The 20,203-nt window shown below is 39.9% G+C and overlaps 1 protein-coding gene across 2 annotated transcripts in view; it reads left to right on the top strand.

The window, feature by feature from the left end:
- Positions 1-20,203, top strand: part of SMCHD1 (structural maintenance of chromosomes flexible hinge domain containing 1) — a 90,958-nt gene that overhangs the window by 8,520 nt on the left and 62,235 nt on the right. For both annotated transcript variants that reach the window (XR_011323971.1, XM_069779099.1), the window contains exons 2-7: positions 3,366-3,441; positions 3,905-4,066; positions 15,806-15,888; positions 16,006-16,136; positions 17,863-17,977; positions 18,129-18,248. Coding sequence is in view for 1 of the 2 variants with exons in the window: in XM_069779099.1 (XP_069635200.1) it covers positions 3,366-3,441; positions 3,905-4,066; positions 15,806-15,888; positions 16,006-16,136; positions 17,863-17,977; positions 18,129-18,248 (687 nt within the window). In the remaining variant the exon portion in view is untranslated. The remainder of the gene's footprint in view (positions 1-3,365; positions 3,442-3,904; positions 4,067-15,805; positions 15,889-16,005; positions 16,137-17,862; positions 17,978-18,128; positions 18,249-20,203) is intronic.

The following is a 20,203-nucleotide window of genomic DNA, read 5'->3' as shown; positions in this document are numbered from 1 at the left end:
TCCTCCTTCTCCAAGTTCATCTTCTGTCATCCACCTCTCTTCTCCCATTCCTAGTCCAAGCTTCCCTTGTTCTCCCCGTGTGCCACGCTCAGTCAATCCCAGTTCCTTTGGTAAGGCAACAGGTGGTATGAGATGTGAGGGCCATGTGCAGGGTTTCCCTCTGCTGCTGCTGCTCCTCCTCCGTGCTCTTTACTGGTTTTCTTCTGCTCTGGGGGGGTTGTCTGCAGGCCGCAGCCCCATGGGAGTAGGAGAACAGAGAGGGAAAACTCCCTGCCCTGACATGGATCTGCCACCATGGGCCCCAACACCTTTGGGGCCATCCCTGCTCTGGCATGGTGTACCTCCTTTCAGTGTGTCTCTGGTGTTCCTAGCACTGATGTCTCCTCTGATGCATCTCCTCTGTTGCTTCTCATTTGTCTTCCATCAGTTTGAGAGCCATCTGGCACTGTCTATGACTGGGTCAGGGCAATTCACTGCCTCCTCCCGCACTGGTCACCCCTACAGCTCTCTGACACCAAAACCCTGCAGTGTACACTCAGTACGCATTCAAGTGTGGCTTAGCAAACAACTTAAATGGCTCTTAGTGAACAGCTATGGTTGTTTTCCTGGAATATTCAAAATTTGGCTTATTGATATAATCTTCTCTACTTTTTAGGTTTTAGGTGGCTTTTTTCTCTTTTGTATGCATATAACTGTTCATCTTTCTAACGTTTTGACTTTTCCGTTTGCATATAGTGATCATATGTAACCAATAGTTTAGGAATCCTTGTCTTTTCACATATCTACCTCTCTTTTTAGAGAACATTAATTTTTTTTTTCTCCTAGATTGTGGATTAATTTGTAGCTTGTCTCTGTTTTTTCCCAAAAATCTTTTCTTTTGTCTCCAAAAAAATAAAAGCTTTCTGCTTAGCTGTTTTAACACAATAACCTCCAAACATGCTTTCATTGTGAAGGTGCAGAGGCATTTCTGAGTATAGTGATTTTATTGTACTCTTCAAGATTTTAATGACATCAAAAGCTAGATCATGATTGTGTATCTGGACAATTTTCAGAAGAAGCAACAGACTTATAATCTGAAAGTACTGCTAGGTTGTCACGTGAACCTTCTGAAGTCAAGAATTGGGTGCATCTTCAGTGCTTATTTGAAAAAGGGCACAATACTAGGCTGAAAGGGGCTCAGCAGTGAAACCCCAACTTTATGTCAAGTCAACAAAAGATACCATGATGTCTCTTATATGCGAGAATTGTAGTGAGAAATGAAACATTTCACCAAATGTTGTTTATCAGAATCAAATGAAACCTCATCAACTGTTCAAGTAAATTACCTAGTAGGTTCACTTTTATTCAGGGATGACCAACTCATCTTCCTGAAGACCACATCCACATCATGGGACAACTGTGCAGCCACCTCACTGCTACCTGGCATAATGGGAAGTGGCAGGGAGTGGGATAACTGAGAGTGTGCAACAGAGGGAAGGAGGAGGTAAAACAAATTGGTCTTATATACAAGTGAAGCTTTCAAACTGAGACGTTTTCTAAGTTGGCCAAAGTTTATAGAGGATGCAGCCTCTTAAATTCTGGCACAGACAAGAAAAATGGCTTATCTGCAGTTAGGACTGCTAGACTTGGTCCATGAACCTGCCTAGTAGCTTATCTTGAAATGACAGCCATCTGGAGCGAAGTGGAAAGGACCTGCTGCCAGTAGATACAGTAATGCTGGGCTCACCAGGAAATGCAGGTGTAGCTCTGCCTGTGAGGTTGTTGCAGTTGGCTTAGTTGAAGCTCACCCAGGGAGCAGAGGAGAGGACCAGAAGGAGGAGGCTGCGCCTGCTCAGTTAGCAGGCTGCTGTCTTGTGCATGCACTACCTCATCCTAACTTCTTGCTGCCTTGAAGTAAATGCTGCACTCTTCACAAGGTTTTGAGAGCAGGAGAGCTTGTGGGAAGTACAGAAAACAGGGAAGCTGTAATTATACCTGGAGGGAAAAGATGCTTATCTGTGCTTTCAAATGTAAAACGCTCCGGTTCAGTTATTCTATATTAACCAGTAACCTCAAATGGCACAATGGTTAGTTATACAGTATCCATGTTTTTTATTGCTTATTTTTCTTGCTCTGAGCAATTTCTTTTTTTTCCTGCACAGGTTTGCCATGTTGAAATTTGTGTGACATGAGAGGTTAAGTTGAAGTGATCTGAACATAGAGAGTTAAAAAGTAATAATTACTCCAGACTCTTTAAGTCTGAACATCAGTCTCTTTATGTCATCTCCATTTATTTTGCTTGCACCAAGTGCTATGAAAAGTTTGACAATTTTGCTAATTTTGCTGATGGATACTAACTGTATCTTTAACAGAGTCACAACCAGGGAGAAGGTAACTGAAAGATGGAAAGCAGACTTCTAATGAAGCCTTAAGCAGTGTTCTAAAAATATTTTTGTGAGTCTGAGTACCAGGGATGGAAAGAAAGAGGTACGGGAAATGATGAGGACAAGCTGCTACAGGGAATGCAAGAGCTTCAGGGAAGAATCTGGCTAAAAGTGTAGAAAACACCTGTCGGAGTCATGACTGCAGGACTGAAAGGGTTGATGGAATTAAACAAGACCAGAGTTGACATTTACTTGAGTTTCAAAGACCTGGAAAGTCAGGAGAAAATACAGATATTTCATTTATTATTTTGAGAAAGAGATTAGTGTTGGACGTCAGGGTGCAAAAATTAGGGCAGATGTAGAGACATATAAATGTATGTAGAAAGCAGGATAAAAAGTCCAAAGCTACAGAAACATATTTAAAAGTTGGAGGCAGCAAAGTGGCAAAAATTATTTAGGTTCAGAAGAATATACTTCAGTGTTTTAATGGTAAAGAATTTTCTAAAAGAAATCTTAATTATTTTTTTAAAATGTATGGTATAATTGAAGAACAAAGACTTTAATGTGTATCCAACATTAAGAAATACTTGGGTGGTTTAATGTCTCAGAAGAGTGCAATTAAATATGGGACACCCTCTAGATCATGACTATTGCTGTTGTAGTTGCACAGTCTGAAGTAGAGCTGTTCAGTTTCTTAGCCCTCAAGGTGATTACCTGTAAGACAGTTCCTCCTCCTTAAAATTCCTGTTGCTCATTAGAACATATTTTAAGCAGGTAAAAAAACAAGCTACTCTAGTACAGACAGTTTTGGCGAAGTTGAGAAAGCAAATGAAATTCTGGAATTAAACTGTGTTCTGAGTTAATACAGGAAAAATATTTGGTCACCTCTCAGTAGTTTGTGGCAAAGTGAGTGGAAAGACTGCTTTTTTTTTTTTTTTCATTTATCTGAATACTTTATGGTGTACTTAGTTATCATAACTGATTAACCTCCAATTTTTGTAGGCATTTGGCATAGCTACTGATGAAAACTTTGTTATCACCACAACAAATAGGAAAGAAATTACAGAAGACAACTTCAGTAAGTATCTTAGATGGCAAAATAAATACAGCTATTTTTTATATTGATTGTAAAGACCACATGATGATTGTTTATACTCTGACATGCAATAATTAACTGGAAATACAAATCCTGTAATAGTTTGCCAAGAATTGTTACAAAATTGACTTTCACAAACAAGTTTTTAACAACTACTTGTTAGTATGATGGACAGTTTTACAACGTAATTTTTTTACCTTCCATCACAAATTCTGTTAATGATAAGAAAAAATGGCATGTAAATAGCTATCACCTGAGAAAACTTGCATTATTAAGCTTGGAAGTACGAAAAGATTTTAAATTAAGTGTTGTTCCTAGGATGCAGAGCAGTCAATGCCTAAGAAAATACAGGTGTTACCTGAGGCTAAACCTGTACTGGTTTTGAGAGCAGAAATTGCCTGGTGCAGTGCTCTTCAATATACTTTATATTTCATCTTCACTGCAGGCGAACTTGTTCAAGATGGAGTGACTTTGTATCTGCTACAGTCAGTTGATCAAATGCTGCTTTCGGCAACAAAGGAGCGAATTGACTTCCTGCCCCACTACGATACGCTTGTCAAAAGTGGCATGTACGAGTACTATGCCAGCGAAGGGCAAAATCCTTTGCGTAAGTACTTGCCAAAATAATCTTGTGTAAATGATGTTTATATGAATATAATGTGGTTATGAGCAGTTTAACTTTTAGTTACAATTGGTGAAAAAATACAGTCTTAACTGTAAAAGAAGAATTAATGATGTTCTTCATACAAATTTTTCATTTAAAAATGACTCAAAATGGCCGTGTAAGAATCCAGATTTACAGAGTTACCTCCTCAAATACTTCTTTAAGAAGTTTGAATATTTTAGAAGTAAAATGAGTTTAGTCTTGATAATAAACTTGGGGATGTCATTCAGACAGGTCAGCATTTGTGTTATCAGGTTTTTGTCTCCTGTACTCACAATAGACTTTGTGTTTGAAACTGGTGAACAGTTTTGTATGAGCTACTGTCTGCTCTCCCATCTGTGCTTCTACAGGGCTTAACTTACCAACAGGAGCAAGTATTTCTTTAAAAAGGTGCTGCTTTAGTTTTTATCTAACCAGTATATTAAATATGTAACCAGTATTTCCTGTTGTTTTATTGAAAAAAATAAATTTCTGTTTACAGCTTCTCTGAAAATTGTCTGTGGCTGTAATTACTTTATATGTACATTGTAGGTACAGCAGGCTCACAATTGTACAGAAAAAAATGCAAACATCAAGACTCAAGCATTATACCATTCCCCCAGCGATTTCTGTTTCATAACAATCTCAACAATGTCTATAAATAGCAACTGTATTTTTAAGTACCAGTCTCCTTTTGCCCCCTCCCTCTTTCTGCACTTATTTTTTTCCCTGCCCTGCCAAAGACACTGTTTTGGTTCAGGTTTGGAGAAACTGTGCTCAAAGTGCACTAAGAGTGTGGTCAGCTATATGGGTATCTCTGTGCACAGGAATTGCTGTATTAGACCACACAAAGCATTCTGTCTAGGTCTATGCTTTGTTCCCACCAGCAGCGAGTGTTAGATACCTGAGAAATACTAGGAAAACAGAAAGGCCATGCAAAGATGCAACAAAAGTGATTTGTGGACTTTTGAGTTCATGTCTGTGGACTGCTCTTTTCCATGAACTTGTCCAGTTACTTTATGAACCATCATAACATCTTTAGTATTCACAATGTTTTGTGGTATTGAGTCCCCAGCTTAATTGCATGTGATGTGAAGTGTCCTGCCTTTTTGTACATGTTGAGCTAGTTACCGTTTTTTTCACATGTTGACCATACTTTGAATGCTGGGAGATATCATAAAGCATTGCCGGCAGATTGGCTGACTTGGTGAATCATGCTTTAAACTAACAAACTTGGGGGCTGGGGTGCAAAGCCATGACAACAGCGTACTCACAAGGACCGGGGTGGATGAGCACACCTACTGGAGTAGTAAGGAATGACACCAATCCTCCAAAAAGGTTCCACCAAAAAGGTGAGACAGTCAGCAGTCCAGCTAAAGTGTCTCTATACCAATGCACGCAGCATGGATAACAAACAGGAGGAGCTGGAAGCCACTGTACAGCTGGAAAGCTATGATCTGATTGCTGTCACTGAAACTTGATGGGATGACTCACATGATTGGAGTGCTGCAGTTGATGGCTATAAACTGTTCAGGAGGGACAGGCAAGAAAGGAAGGGTGGAGGGGTTGCCCTCGCTATAAAAAACCAAAATGGATTGACTGCACAGAGCTGTGTTTTTTAAAAACAGCAGTGTACAAGTCAAGAGCTTATCCCTGAAAATTAGAGACCAAGCCACCAAAGGAAACATTGTGGTTTGTGTTTACTACAGGCCACCTGTTCAAAGGGGAGGATGTCGATGAAGCATTCTTACTTCAACTACAGGAAGCATCATGCTTGCAGGCCCTGATCGCGTTAGGGGACTTCAGTCACCCTGACATCCCCTGGAAAAGCAGCACAGCAAGCTACAAGCAGTCAAGGAGACTCTTGAGGATAACTTCCTAATCTAGGTGATAGAAAGCCTAACCAGAGGAGATACATTAGTGGACCTGTTGCTCACTAATGCAGAGGAACTTATTGGAAAGGTCAAGACTGGTAGTTGCCTGGGCTGTAGTGATCATGCCCTGGTGGAATTCATGATCTTGAGGGATATAGGCTAGGTGAAAAGCATAGTCGGGACTCTAAACCTTAGGAAAGCGAACTTTCAGTTGTTTAAGGGAGTGGTGGATGGGACACCCTGGGAAACAGCCCTCAGGGATAAAGGAATAGAAGACAGCTGGCAGCTATTTAAAGACTTTTTTTCTTAAGAGCACAAGAACTATTGATTCCCATATGCAAGATGTCAGGCAAGGAAGGCAGGAGACTAGCGTGACTGAGTCAGGATCTTCTGGTCAAACTAAAACACAAGAGGGAAATGCATAAGCAGTGGAAGCAGGGGCATGCATCCTGGGAATAATATAGGGATGTTGCCTGGGAATGTAGGGGTGGGATCAGCAAAGCTAAGGCACAGCTGGAGCTGAATTTGGTAAAGGATGTGAAGAATAATAATCAGGGTTTCTACGGGTACGTTAGGAAAGGAAGAGAAAAGAAATTGTTCCCCCCCAATAAATAAAAGGAGGGGATCTAATGACAACTGACATGGAGAAGACTGAAGTACTAAACAATTTTTTTGCCTGTTTTCAGTGGCAATTGTTCTTCCCACATCTCTTACGTCTGAATCTAAAGGCAGGGACTGGGGGAATGAAGTCCCACTCATTGTAGGAGAAGATCGGGTTCAAGACCATCTGAGGAACCTGAATGTACAAGTCCATGGGACCCAATGAGGTGCATCCCAGGGTCTGGAGGGAACTGGCAGATGTAGTCACTAAGTCTCCAGTGGCTGGAAAAAGGCAAACATCACACTCACTTTTAAAAAGGAGAACTCTGGGAACTATGGACCACTCAGCCTCACCACAGTGCTCAGTAAGGTCATGCAACATCCTCCTGGAAGCTATATCAAAGCATATGGATGACAGGGAGGTGATTAGAGACAGCCAACATGGCTTCACCAAGGGCAGATCGTGCCTGACTAATCCATTGGCCTTCTACAATGGAGTGACTGCGTTGGTGGATAAGGGAAGAGCAACTGATGTTATCTACCTTCTTTCTGTAAGGCCTTTGATATGGTCCCACACAACATCCTTGTAGCTAAATTGGAGAGATACGGGTTTGATGGATGAACTGTTTGATGGGTAAGAATTGGCTGGATGGCCACATCCAAAGACTTGCAGTCAAAGGCTCAATGTCCAAATGGAGATCAGTAACAAGTGGTGTCCCTTAGGGGTCTGTATTGGAACCAGTACTTTTCAGTATTTTTATTAATGACATAGTGGGATTAAGAGCACCCACAGCAAGTTTGCAGATGACACCAAGCTGAGTGGTGTGGTTGATACTCACTTGAAGGAAGGGATGCCATCCAGAGGGACCTTCACAGGCTTGAGAAGCGGGCCAGTGTGAACCTCATAAGACTCAACAAGGCCAAGTGCAAGGTCATGCACCTGGGTCAGACCAATCCCCAATATCAATACAGACTGGGGGCTGAATGGGTTGAGAGTAGTCCTGCAGAGAAGGACGTGGCGGTACTGGTCAATCAAAAATTAGACATGAGCTGACAACGTGCGCTTGCAGCCCAGAAACCCAATTGTATCCTGGGCCGTGTAAGAAGTAGTGTGGCCAGCAAGTTGAGGGAGGTGATTCTCCCACTCTACTCTGTTCTTGTGAGACCCCAGCTGGAGTACTGCCTCCAGCTCTGGGGCCCCAGCACAAGACAGATATGGACCTGTTAGAGCAAGTCCAGAAGAGGGCCATGAAAATGATCAGAGGGCTGGAACACCTGTCATATGAAGAAAGGCTGAGAGAGTTGGGGTTTTTCAGCCTGGAGAAGGCAAGGCTCCGGGGAGGCTGCAGCCTTTCAGTATCTAAAGGGGCTTATAAGAAAGATGGAGAGAGACATTTTACCAGGGCCTGTAGTAACAGGACATGGGGTAACAGTTTTAAACTGAAAGAGGGTAGATTTAGATTGGACATAAGGAAGAAATTCTTTACTATAAGGGTGGTGAGAACTGGAACAGGTTGCCCAGAGAAGTTGTGGATGCCCCATCATTGGAAGTGTTCAAGGTCAGGTTGGATGGGACTTTGAGCAACCTGATCTGGTTGAAGACATCCCTGCCCATGGCAGGGGGCTTGGAACTACATGATCTTTGAACGTGCCTTCTGACCTAAACCATTCTAGGATTCTGTCATCTCTTGTTCACATTTTCTATACCAGTCATGGATCTCAGGAGTCCATTTTTCCAGGCATGTACATTCTGTTCTACTTAATTAAAGCTTTTGTGTTTACTTTTTGAACAAAATGAATAAAACTGAGGTACAGCAGTGCAAACTAGCCAAAGCATTCCGTATCTATGCATAGTTTCTTAAATTGAGCTTGATGCTTCTGCTTCTGTAGTTCAGCTCAAGACTTTTGTAAAGGAAGGCTAATTACTGTTTTACTTCCTTGTGACACTGAATTGATGGGTGAACCTGACACTGTTGAAAATGAATGACACTGTATGGTAATCATTACCTGCAGTAACCATCCAGGGACTTTTCAGGGAAATGTTGGGTGATCTTGGGCATGTGGAACTATTACATGGCATCCTAGAATAATTTAGGTCAGAAGGGATCTCTGGAGGTCATGTCATCTAACCCCTGCTCAAAGCAAAGTCAATTAGATTAGGTGACTGGGCAAGACCAGTTGACTTTTGAGTATCTTCAAAGAGTAGAAATTCCCCAACCTGTGGTGGCAGCCTGTTCCAGTATTTGATTATAAAATAAATACATCTTTGTCTAATTAATTTTCCATGTTCCAACTTTCATCCGTTGCTTCCTGTTCTACCACTGTACACCTGAGAAGAGTCTGGCTTCATCTTTGCACCCTCCTAGCAATAAGACAGCAATAAGGTTTCCCTTAGCCTTCTCTTAAGTCTGAACAATCCCAGTCCTCTCAGCAGCCTCTCCTTGCATGTCTGGTGCTCAAGCCCTCTGATTATCTGGAGGAGTCCTCTAGACTCACTTGAGTATTTCAGTGTCTTTTTCAGAGAAGCCTCAAGCTAGACACAGTACTCAGAATGCAGTCTCACAAGGACTGGATAGAGAGGGAGAATCACTTCCCTTGACTGTCTGTTTGACACTTTGTCAGTGTCTCTGTATTCCTGCTTGGTTCCCCATCCCCTCTTTAACCTTATGCATAATTCCCATCAGCATTTGAACTTGGTCAGTAGTCTTATCAGTTCTGGCCTTCTGCCACACTTACTTTAGTTTCTGTACAGTGGATTGAACTACTCTTATTCTTTGAGGAGGTAGACCTTGGAGATCAACCAGCTGTTGTGAACCATCTAGGGCAACTATTAAGAATGCTCACCAAGGGCAAGAACTTAGTAACACAGGAACAAAGTACCAAAAGAGTTTAAAGTAAAAGAGGGAAAGCCGCGAAGGTATAGATCAATAAGGATTGGTGGATGGATCAGGGTGGGTTGTGTGTGTCAAACCTACATTTTCCTTTTCTTTATATGTCAAGGTTTTTTTGTTCCCTCTACTCTTCATGACAGTAAAATTGTTGATTGCATAGCAAAGAGTTGTCAGCAGTGGGGCAGTTCATTTGGAAAATATAACTGTATGAAGCTGGCAGATATCATACCTCATCATTGTATTTGTGCTGCAGTGATAGATCTTCAGGCTGAACAGTGGTAGTTCTTTCTGCTGAAAATGAAACACTGTAAAATCGTACCCTTAGCTCCTGTGTCGTGTTTCGGTGAAATGCGCTGTGGCTTACTGGGAGGTACGTTACGGATGCTGAAGCCATGCTGGGGTAGTTGGTTAGCATCTTATCTTAGGCTACTCTGAGCTCTAGCTGCTTGACTTTTCTGCTAATTTTATCTGTCAGATTTTTGTTTTTTTAATTGGAAAATGGTTTGTACTGTTTCTTCTTCCATTTGTATCTTGGGCTCAAGGGCTCTGAAGTTATTTGTTAGAAGCTGTGTTTTTCCATATATGGTGGAGGCTGCAAGAGAAAAAAAGAACAAAAGCAGTAGGATGAGATTCTTCTTTGTTGTGATTTTATCAGTGTCACTGATGATGCTAAACTGACTAGTGATGCGAACGCATCAGAAAGGAGAGCCATCTTACAAAAAGATCTGAACAGACAGGAAGAGTGGGCAAGCAAGAACTGTATGAAGTTTAACAAAGACAAGTACAAAGTCTTGCACCTGGGATGACATAACCAAAGAGCCCAGTACAGGCCTGGGTCTTGCTGAAAGGGACCTGGGGGTCCTGGTGGACACCAAGCTGAATCTGAGTCAGCAGAGCACCACTGCAGCAACAAAGGCAAATCAGATCCTGGGCTGCTTCTGCAGGGGTGTTACTGTCAGAGATAGAGATGTGATCATCCCACTTAGCACTGGTCAAGCCATGCCGGGAGTGCTGTGTCCAGTTCTGGTCCCCAGGTCAAAAAAGTTGTGGACAGACTGGAGAGGGTCTAAAGGAGGACGACGACAAAATGATCAAAGGGCTGAAGAACCTGCCTTGTGAGGAAAGACTGAAGGAGTTAGGTCTTTTTTCCTGGAGAAGGCTCAGGGGACACCTCATCACAGTATTCCAGTACTTACAGGGCAGCTACCAAGAGAATGGAGGCCCTCTTTTCACGTGCAGAAGACAAGGGGCAATGGGTACAGGTTGCACCTGGGAGAGGTTTCATCTTGATGTAAGAAAGACATTTTTTACAGTGAGAACAATCATTCTTTGGAACAACATCTCCAGGGATGTGGTAGAGTCCCCATCGCTGGAGGTTTTCAAGATGCAATTGGACAGGGTGCTTAGATAATCTCATCTAGGCTCCCTTTCCCATAAAAGGTTGGACCAGATGATCTTTCGACCTGGATTGATCTACGATTCTATGAATTATTTAGTTTACAGACATTAATGCTGACTCATAGGAAAAAAAGTGTGACAATAGCTTTTTTTAGGTAAATGCATAGTATTTCAAAAGTTGCAGGTAGAAATATTGTTCTCATTGCTAGATTAATGTTAACTGGAAGCATTTCCGTTCTTTCAGTCACAGAATTTGATGAGATTCAAATGAGCACTTCTGGCAGTCAAACCATAGTACGTTCCTGAAACTGTAGGCAGTTCAGCCTTGATTTGAAGGAGTGAACCTTTAGCAACCACATTGCATGACTTTTTTTTTTTTTTTCATTTTTAAAAAAATTTTTTTTTTTTTTAAATTTAAAAAAAAAAAGTACTTGAGCACGAAGGTATAAGTAGGAAACAATATCAGAACACATGTAGCCCATACACTGGGACAGAAAAACAACGAACAAAAGAAAATTGTTAATTCTGTGGCATGTGAAGATGATGTGAGGTGTTGAGTGCAACGGTGTGGACACAGAACCTTCGGTTATTTGATGCTGCAAAACCAAGGGATTTTGCTACTATACATTCATGTTTCCCTTTTAAATACATATAACATTGCTAGAAAGGAGTTAATACTATTTAGTTAATATTACCACAATAAAACTTGTGGGACAAGAAGATGATGAGAACTGGAAATTGGAAGCAAGGGCCTATACTGCAAGAACTGAGAGATGAAGGGTAGAAAAATGGAGAAATCTAGTCCTCTGTCGTATAGTTATTGTTACTATAACCACCTTGTATTAGAACTGTTAAGCTTTGAAGAGGTATACGTAGTCTATGGTTTCTTGTATTCATTTTTCTGTAGCTCTTTATCAAAACTGCCTATCCCTATTCCTTTTTTTAAAAAAAAGTCTCAGAAGAAAAAGTATTTTAGTGTCAAAGAGTCAAGTGTCATCCATTTAGATTTACTTATGGTAGCATTTAAACAAACAGGTTTGTGTGTTAAATGCAAGATATTGCATGGTCATCAAGTTGTACAACAGAACTTGAAGTTCCTTCTTCTGTTTTTATGGCTTCTTATGTCAAGAATACAAATGTTTAAACAAGTTTTCAGTTTAGAAATACATTTTTAAAGAGTTTTGGTTTCAGTGTTGCTGTTTTGGTTTGTTAGTGTTTTTAAAGCAACATTTAAATTATTAAATCAAGAAATAAAATTAATACACACTGAGGACTGTTACTGTTCTACATTGGAGGAATTCCCCAGTATGTGCTTAATAATCCAACTCTCACTTTGTTTTCATGGTAATAAACAGCACTGCAATCAAACAGTTGGTTTGTCAGAAGGAACTGTTACATCTTGTAAGATCTTTATGAATATGAAGTCATTCAATACTGCACTTACTGTAAGTGCTCACGTAAGTTGTAGCTACAGCTCATCTCCCATGAAATGCTGAGCATTCCCTTGGTAGGAAAACCCATTTTTCCTTCTCTCAGCGGGCTTCAGAATAATAATATGAGATGAAAAATAGATAATGCATATGTATGTTCAGTTTTCCTTTAGTTCCTCACACACAATGTCTTTTCCTTTTCCTTCTTTTTCTTCATGAAAGACATTTTCCACTTCTGTTGCCTCATATTATGATCATTTCCCTGTACATAACTCCAATGATAACCTCTTGTGTTATCCAGAGATTTTGTATCAAGGTCAAATCTGCCATCCACATGTAAAAATACTGCATTTTACAAAGTGGTTTGAATGTAAAATATAGCAGCATCTTTGACAGATTTATTTGTGTTCAGAAGTATTGAAACAGGAAGCAAGTATATCCACAGGAGAGAAAAAGATTTTGATCATGCCTGTCAATGTCCGTGGGCCTAGATAACAGAGTTTCTTGACAACTTGCTGTAGTTTAAAAACAGGTTGAACTTTTGTTTGGATCCATCTGGCAGTATCATCAACGTACATTTGCTGTTTTCTCTCCTTGCATACTGTTGCCCAAGAGCCTGAGGCATATTTATTTATGAGCCAGAGAAGTGATTAAAATATGGGATCTCAATGTTGTCTTTTTGAAGTCTGTTGGGTTTTTTTAGTAGTAAAGCAAAGTTTACTACTAAGGGAAAACTAAATTTTTTCCTACGTTTTCCTCTGTCGTGTTATTGCTAAAGCAGCTTGCTAGGGTGCTTTAAATCATTATTCTCTCTAAAAGAAAGTGAACAAGCTTCAGGTTTTTGTGAGAAACTTTTCATATATATTTAAGTCAATTCTTGGTCTTGGCGGTACTCTGCAATAGGTGACACAGGGAAAAGGAGGATTCTTGCTCTGAGTGTACTGCGTGTGTTCATATTACTCCCACAAAGGCCTTTAAAGTAGTCCAAATGTTCTGCTACTACTTCTGGTCATAACTCTTCAGTCCTAAAGAGACCACAATGATCAAGACTACAAACAGAATAACTTTTAGATCCACTTCTGTAATGATGTTACTGGTATCTTTTTTCTAATGTTACAAATTCTCACTCTTTAAGACCCTAGTGAGGTAATTTGTGAAATTCTGCAACACAGCAGTAATTAAAATTTGCTAAACAGCTATATTAAGCTGTCTACTTTTGTTTATTATGTACTAAAATTGACTATTAGAGCAAATAACAATTTTGAACATGGGTAAGTGTACTGCAGCTGAGGCTCCTCATTTACAACATCTCTAAGGGCGTGCCTAACCAGTTTCACGTGTTGATGAAGGGCCTTCGTTATTTGATATGGAATAATAAGTATGGATCACATAACTGATGCTCAACTCCTGTTAGCAGTGAAGAAAGTTGCAGAGAAACCAAGAACTGTTTTTATACTTCAGAAACAACTTGAAGGAAAATGCAAAATGCTTCAGTGTTGCTGTATGATACTAATACTCAAGGGATTTCTTTTGCATGTCTGAAGTGTATGGCCAGTGTAATTTGTACTGTAGCATTCTGAAGAACCTTGCAAATTGTAGGGAATAAAACTTCCTTATCAGAGAGACTGAATGGAAATGTCTGGTCACTAGGGCTGACCAGTTGCAGTGAATTAATCCAAACTTGATGTATTTTTTTCAGATTGATGCTGCAGTCCTTAATTAAATGCAATTTTTCACTAAAGTTAGGTATTCCTAACTTGAATTAGGCAAGGGTTCCAAGTATTGATGTTTAGAAAAAACAGACTTGTGCAAGTAATTTGGCTGGCTATTTCTGCTGTGTATTGCCACATATCTGACAAAACTTTGGTTGTATTTACCATTGTCATGGTTTAGGCCCAGTTGGCAGCAAAGCACCATGAGGCTGCTTGCTCGCTCCTCCCCCCTCCGTGGTGGAGAAAATATAACAAAAAGCTTGTGGGTTGAGACAAGGACAGGGAGGGATCACTCACCAGTTATGGTTATGGGCAAAACCCAGACTCAACTGGAGGGGGGGACGGGGGATGGCCAGACGGACCAAAATCAATTTAATTTGTTACCAATCAAATAAAAAAAAAAATCTTAAAACCCCTCCCTCCTTCCTGGGCACAGCTCCACTCCTGATTTTCTCTATCTCCTCCCCCTGGTGGCACAGGAGGACGGGGAATGGGGGCTGGGGTCAGCTCATCACAAGTTGTCTCTGCTGCTTCATCCTCCTCAGGGGCAGGACTCCTCACACTCTTCCCCTGCTCCAGCGTAGGGTCCCTCCAATGGGAGACAGTCCTCCATGAACTTCTCCAACGTGGGTCCGTCCCAAGGGCTGCAGTTCTTCACAAACTGCTCCAGGGTGGGTCCCTTCCACGGGCTGCAGTCCTTCAAGCACAGACTGCTCCAGTGTGGGTCCCCACAGGGTCACAAGTCCTGCAAGAAAACCTGCTCCAGCGTGGACTTCTCTCTCCATGGGTCCACAGATCCTGCCAGGAGCCTGCTCCAGCATCGGCTTTCCACGGGTCACAGCCTCCTTCAGGCATCTACCTGCTCTGGCATGGGGTCCTCCCCGGGCTGCAGGTGGATATCTGCTCCACAGTGGACCTCCCTGGGCTGCAGGGGGACAGCCTGCCTCACCATGGTCTTCCCCATGGGCTGGAGGGGAATCTCTGCTCCAGCGCCTGGAGCACCTTCTCCCCCTCCTTCTTCACTGACCTGGGTGTCTGCATAGGTGTTCCTCTCACATTCCAATCTCCTCCCCTGCTGCAGGTTCCCCTTCTTAAATCTGTTCTCCCAGAGGTGCTGATGGGCTTGTCTTGGGCCAGAGTCGGGTCCGACTTGGAGCCAGGGAAGCTTCGAGCAGCTTCTCACAGGAGCCACCCCTGCGGCCCCCTCCCCCACTACGAAAACCCCGCCACACAAACCCAATACAACCATTCACTGAATTCTTCAACGATTTTTACAGTTTTCTTCCTGTTCTTGTTGTAAACAAATAACTTCCTATTTTGGAAGTTGTGCAACATTTCCATTCAGGTTTTTTCAATGAGTTCATTCTTCCCTCAATATTTTAACAAGTCAGAGTCAGTTCTTTACATACTTTGGACTTTCATATGAATCATACAAATTCATTCCCAATCATGGAAAAGGACAAGTTTGTCTTGTGGTAGGGAACCTGTTAGTTCCTCACTGTTCCTAGGTACTTCCAATAATTGTGTCCTTACCATCAACAGAGGTATGAGAGGTTCAGTGAGAAAACAAATCATAAAGTATATGTGCAAATATGTACAAAAGTTTTTTGGTTTTTTTTTTTAAATCAAGATGTTATCTAATTTTGATAGTTCTGACAGTGCTTAGCTCTTGTCTGTGTTTACGGAATGTGTTATCTTCATTGCTCAGTAGAAACTACTGTGAATATGTGTCTGTTTTCTGAGTGCTGTCTTTTGAGAACAAGATTTTAACGGGGTTATTTTTCTTCAATTTCTTTAGCATTTGCCCTTGCTGAGTTGATTGACAATTCTCTGTCAGCTACATCCCGAAATACTGGTATTCGGAGCATACAGATAAAACTGGTAAGATAGAAATATTCTACTTTTTTTCAGGTGTAGTTGGCATAGTTTGCATTATCCTTTTTTTTTTTCCTGGTGCTCCTTTTTTTGTTGTTGTGGTTGTTTTTTTCCCCAAAACAGTTGTTTGATGATTCCCACGGAAAACCAGCTGTTGCTGTGATCGATAATGGAAGAGGAATGACTTCTAAACAGCTTAACAACTGGGCTGTATACAGATTGTCAAAGTTTACAAGACAAGGTGACTTCGAGAGGTTAGAAAATTTTAATCATTTTTACAACAATTAGTAGACTCTGCGAAGGTTCACAGAATATCATTTTAACACATACCTCTACGCCAACACTTAGCTGAAACCTGTCATTCCATGATTACATATAAATAGACATTTTTGTAGGTAGGAGACAGGGAAGCTTCATAACACAAAACTGCTTTTCTAATATTATGAAACTCTGAGAACATGTTTTTATTCTCACAGCCTTTTCTAAGTTGTCTTTGACTTGCCCATGTACAATTAGGAACATTCTGTGTTCTGGGGTGGGTTTTTTATAGTGTGTTCATCTGATACCTGAAAGCCTTTCAGTATCACATTAAGCAATGCATTCAATGTCTGTTATGCTACTTTTTCTTTAATCATAATTGTGTACAATGTAATGCAAAATTATACCTGAAGATGTCTGTAATTTTTGAAGGAGGCTAGGCAAAATAAATGCTTTGCATTTAAAGAAGAAAGTGGCGGTTTATGGTGGGTTTATATGAATTCATTTTACAGTTTTGAATCTGTTCTCAAGAGCTCTTCAACCTCCACAGCCAGACTTAACCCTAGTGTAGGAAATTCCAGAGAAGCAGTTAAGTACAGTTCTTGAGCTTTAGTCACTTTTTAAATACCTTAAGCCTAGGGCAGTAAATGTGAAGATGAGGATCACAGCCTCAATCATAACTAATTTGTCCTATGAGAAAGTAGTGTAAAAAGTAATGGGACAGTGGAAAGTGATAATATAGCTGAGGAGGGGGCTTTTTTGCATTAGAAGCATGTCAAAATAGAACAACTAATATCTGTCAGAGAACTGGAGATACGTGCATATGAAGTGATTCGGAGTCATCTAGTAATTTGTAAAGAAATTCACTGCTTTTTAAAATTGCTGTAGTTGAATTTAGTAACAGTAGAAATGTGTAGTGTTTTTAAGCTACAAGTTTAAACTGTGGGCTCGTACCATTCAATAGGAGCACAGCTGTAAATTACAGCAGGATACTATCTACACCTTGTTTTCATTTGGGACAGCTATGATTTAAAAACACGTTTGTCCTACCATTTGCTTAAACTACGTAAGACTTTTCATCCATCAAAGCTGACTTAAAAGACATGGAATTTAATTACTCATGGTATACGTAGTCTCTCCAAGACTGTGTTTAATAGTTGGTTGGCATTATTTCCCATTTTTACTCAATAGTATTTCTCTGAAAGGATGATGTCAAAAAGATCAGGTTTGCTTTGTAAGCCATTTTCATTTGCATGAGCTTCACAGTTAGTATCAGTACCTATACCACAGTACCTATCGCGCAGACCTGTTGACCATGTCCCTGTTGCAGAGTTAACAATGGAGAGAAGTTTTCAGAGTAATAGTTTCTTTTCTATCAGATTCTCCTTGCCAAACATTATCCTCTCTTTCATCTGAACATCAGTGTAATATAAGCAAATTGTAAGACTGAATAAGATTTGGTTTGCTAGAAGGGACAGAAATGTTTTATAAGATGACTTAGGAAAAGAGTTACTCTGTCATCATGCTTCTAAAAAGAATACATCAAGAATTTTAGGCACATACGTTTTAATGTTGCAATTATAATAGGTCTAAAGTGAAGGATTTTTTGAACAATGTGACTGCCGGAAGAATTTAATACAAGCTGTTTAGATCAGAAGTTTCTCTCTTTTTTTAAATTATGTTTATCTTGAGAAAACTTGTTAAACACACTTTTACTCTCAGTGATCATTCAGGATATGTACGCCCTTTGCCAGTGCCTCGTAGTTTAAATAGTGATATCTCATATTTTGGAGTTGGAGGCAAACAAGCAGTGTTCTTCGTTGGACAGTCTGCAAGAGTAAGTAAATATCAATCTTAAACATTATTTTAAAACATTTTTACATAATCAGATTATTATTATCCTAGCTTTTAATCACAGTATTAAACTATTTTGTTGTTAATTTTAAATCTTATTTTGATTTTAAATACCATTTCTTTAATAATATCAGATGATAAGCAAACCTGCAGATTCTCAGGATGTTCATGAACTTGTCCTTTCTAAAGAGGATTTTGAAAAGAAGGAGAAAAACAAAGAAGCAATATATAGCGGATACATTCGAAACAGAAAGGTAAATAGCCTTAATACTTTCTCTTTTTTTATTTGAAAGCTTTTCCCAGGTTAACATGATTTCACTATCTAATATTCTTGTAGTACTTATCTGGGGATATCTTTGTCTTATTGAATCGTTTGCACCCCGGAGTGTAAAAGGAAGTAATGGGAAACGTGAAGGCACTACATATCATAAAGCTTTATTTGTATGTGATTCTTTTTTATCTTTTCTGTTTACCATAAAGGACAGAAATTACATATAGTTTAACATATCAAGTTAAGAAAAATATTTAAAAATACCTTTCTAAGATCATTGATTGTTTCATTATATATGAAACAAAGAAAAATGTCTGTTCTCTGAAGTAGTAAGGAATAAATTAGGGAGACAAACTGTGCTTATGTAAGAAGTATGTAGAACAACTAGCCTGTCTATGGGAGAGCAGTCCAGCCAGATAAACAAAACCCAGTGGATTCACAAATCTCCACTAATTTTGTAAAAGAAATGAACTGTTTAGTTGAAAACTAAAATGAACAGTCCTGATGGTTTTCATGAAGAAGAAAAGCTTAAGCAAAAAGCTGCAAGATAAGGAGGAAGACTGAAAAGAACTCTTCTTTGGACATTTTTGAGCAAGAAGATAAAGGCAAAGATATAGCTAAGGGTGCAGATGGGAGCATAAGTGGATGCTGTGTATTATGAGGTAATCAGACCTTGATTATAGCCCATATCTTGTGGGTTATCTCAGTGCTCTTGGCCTTTTGTACGGGTGAGAGGAACAGGAGGTAGATAATGTTTTTAACATGCCAATACTGGGGCAGTAACTTGTGACAAAGAATGAATCATCAAAAATGTATGAATTTTATTTTTAATCTCTCTGTAATAAAGATGAGAAGGTAAAGTCACAGAAATAGAAACTGAAAAGTAGACAAAATCTGTTTATTGTAGAGAGCACAAATGCTTTCCCTCCCCACTTCATATTAAAAAGGGAGTGTGGGGGATATAAAAGTAGAAAATAAGCTAACAGACATTAGTTGGAGGAAACTTGCTGAATGGGATGCATAGATACTAATAAAGAATTCAAGAAGGTGGTGCAATCAACTGTTTGAAAAGTTGAGGTGATAATATAAAATGAAAGCTAAGCTGATGCAGTTGAAAAATATTGCAAGTAAAGTTCTATTAGAGGTAAAAAATAACTTGTAAATATCAAAGAGGGAAGAGATGCTGTGAAGCACTCAAGTAATAGAAGTGAAGCGTGGAGATACTGGATAGACAGCTCAGGTCTAAGAAGTTTTTACAAATCATTGAAATAACCAGGCCAGTTCATTATCTTGATGTGAAATTAAACGTGTGAATTTGTCTCTATAATGTCTTGAAAAATGGTCTGCAGTGCACATAGGTGAGCAAGAGAATACTGTGGCAGAAATAGAAGTTGTAATGGATTACTGCAGTGTGAGAAGAATAATTGAATCTTTGAGGCATTGAGTTGGTAAAGGAAGTTACTTCTGCAAAGAAATCAAGATGTAATTAATGTCAAACCTAAGACATTCTAGAACAAGGCCAGAACACTGAAGAGAAATGGCACTGATGGCACCCCAGCCAATCATCTTCTGTTGATGGATAATAGGCACCTGTCTTTACTGTAGTCACTTCCCTGGACCATTTAATATTGCCAGCAAGTAAATACTACTTTTCTAGTTGAGATGGTTGCTAGGGATATTGGGGAAAGCACCATGGTAGTGTGTCATCTGTAGTAGGAAGGCAACCAAAGAATTTGGGAACAGCATTTTGGAGGTACTTTCACTGTGTAAGTTGTACAGGATAGCACTTGTTCAACATTGGTGTGCAGCTTCTAGGTCATTGGTCAAACCATACAGAGATGAGGACCAAGCAACTCAGGATTTTCTTTATTATCTGTGATCTCATTACTGGCATAGAAACAGCCCCTTACTTGGATGAAATCAGCAAGACTGTTAGGT

Source organism: Haliaeetus albicilla, chromosome 3 (assembly GCF_947461875.1).
Source record: "Haliaeetus albicilla chromosome 3, bHalAlb1.1, whole genome shotgun sequence".
Classification (NCBI taxonomy): Eukaryota; Metazoa; Chordata; class Aves; order Accipitriformes; family Accipitridae; genus Haliaeetus; species Haliaeetus albicilla.
The sequence above is the reverse complement of the archived record's forward strand: the minus strand, read 5'-3'. Positions and strand labels throughout refer to the sequence as shown.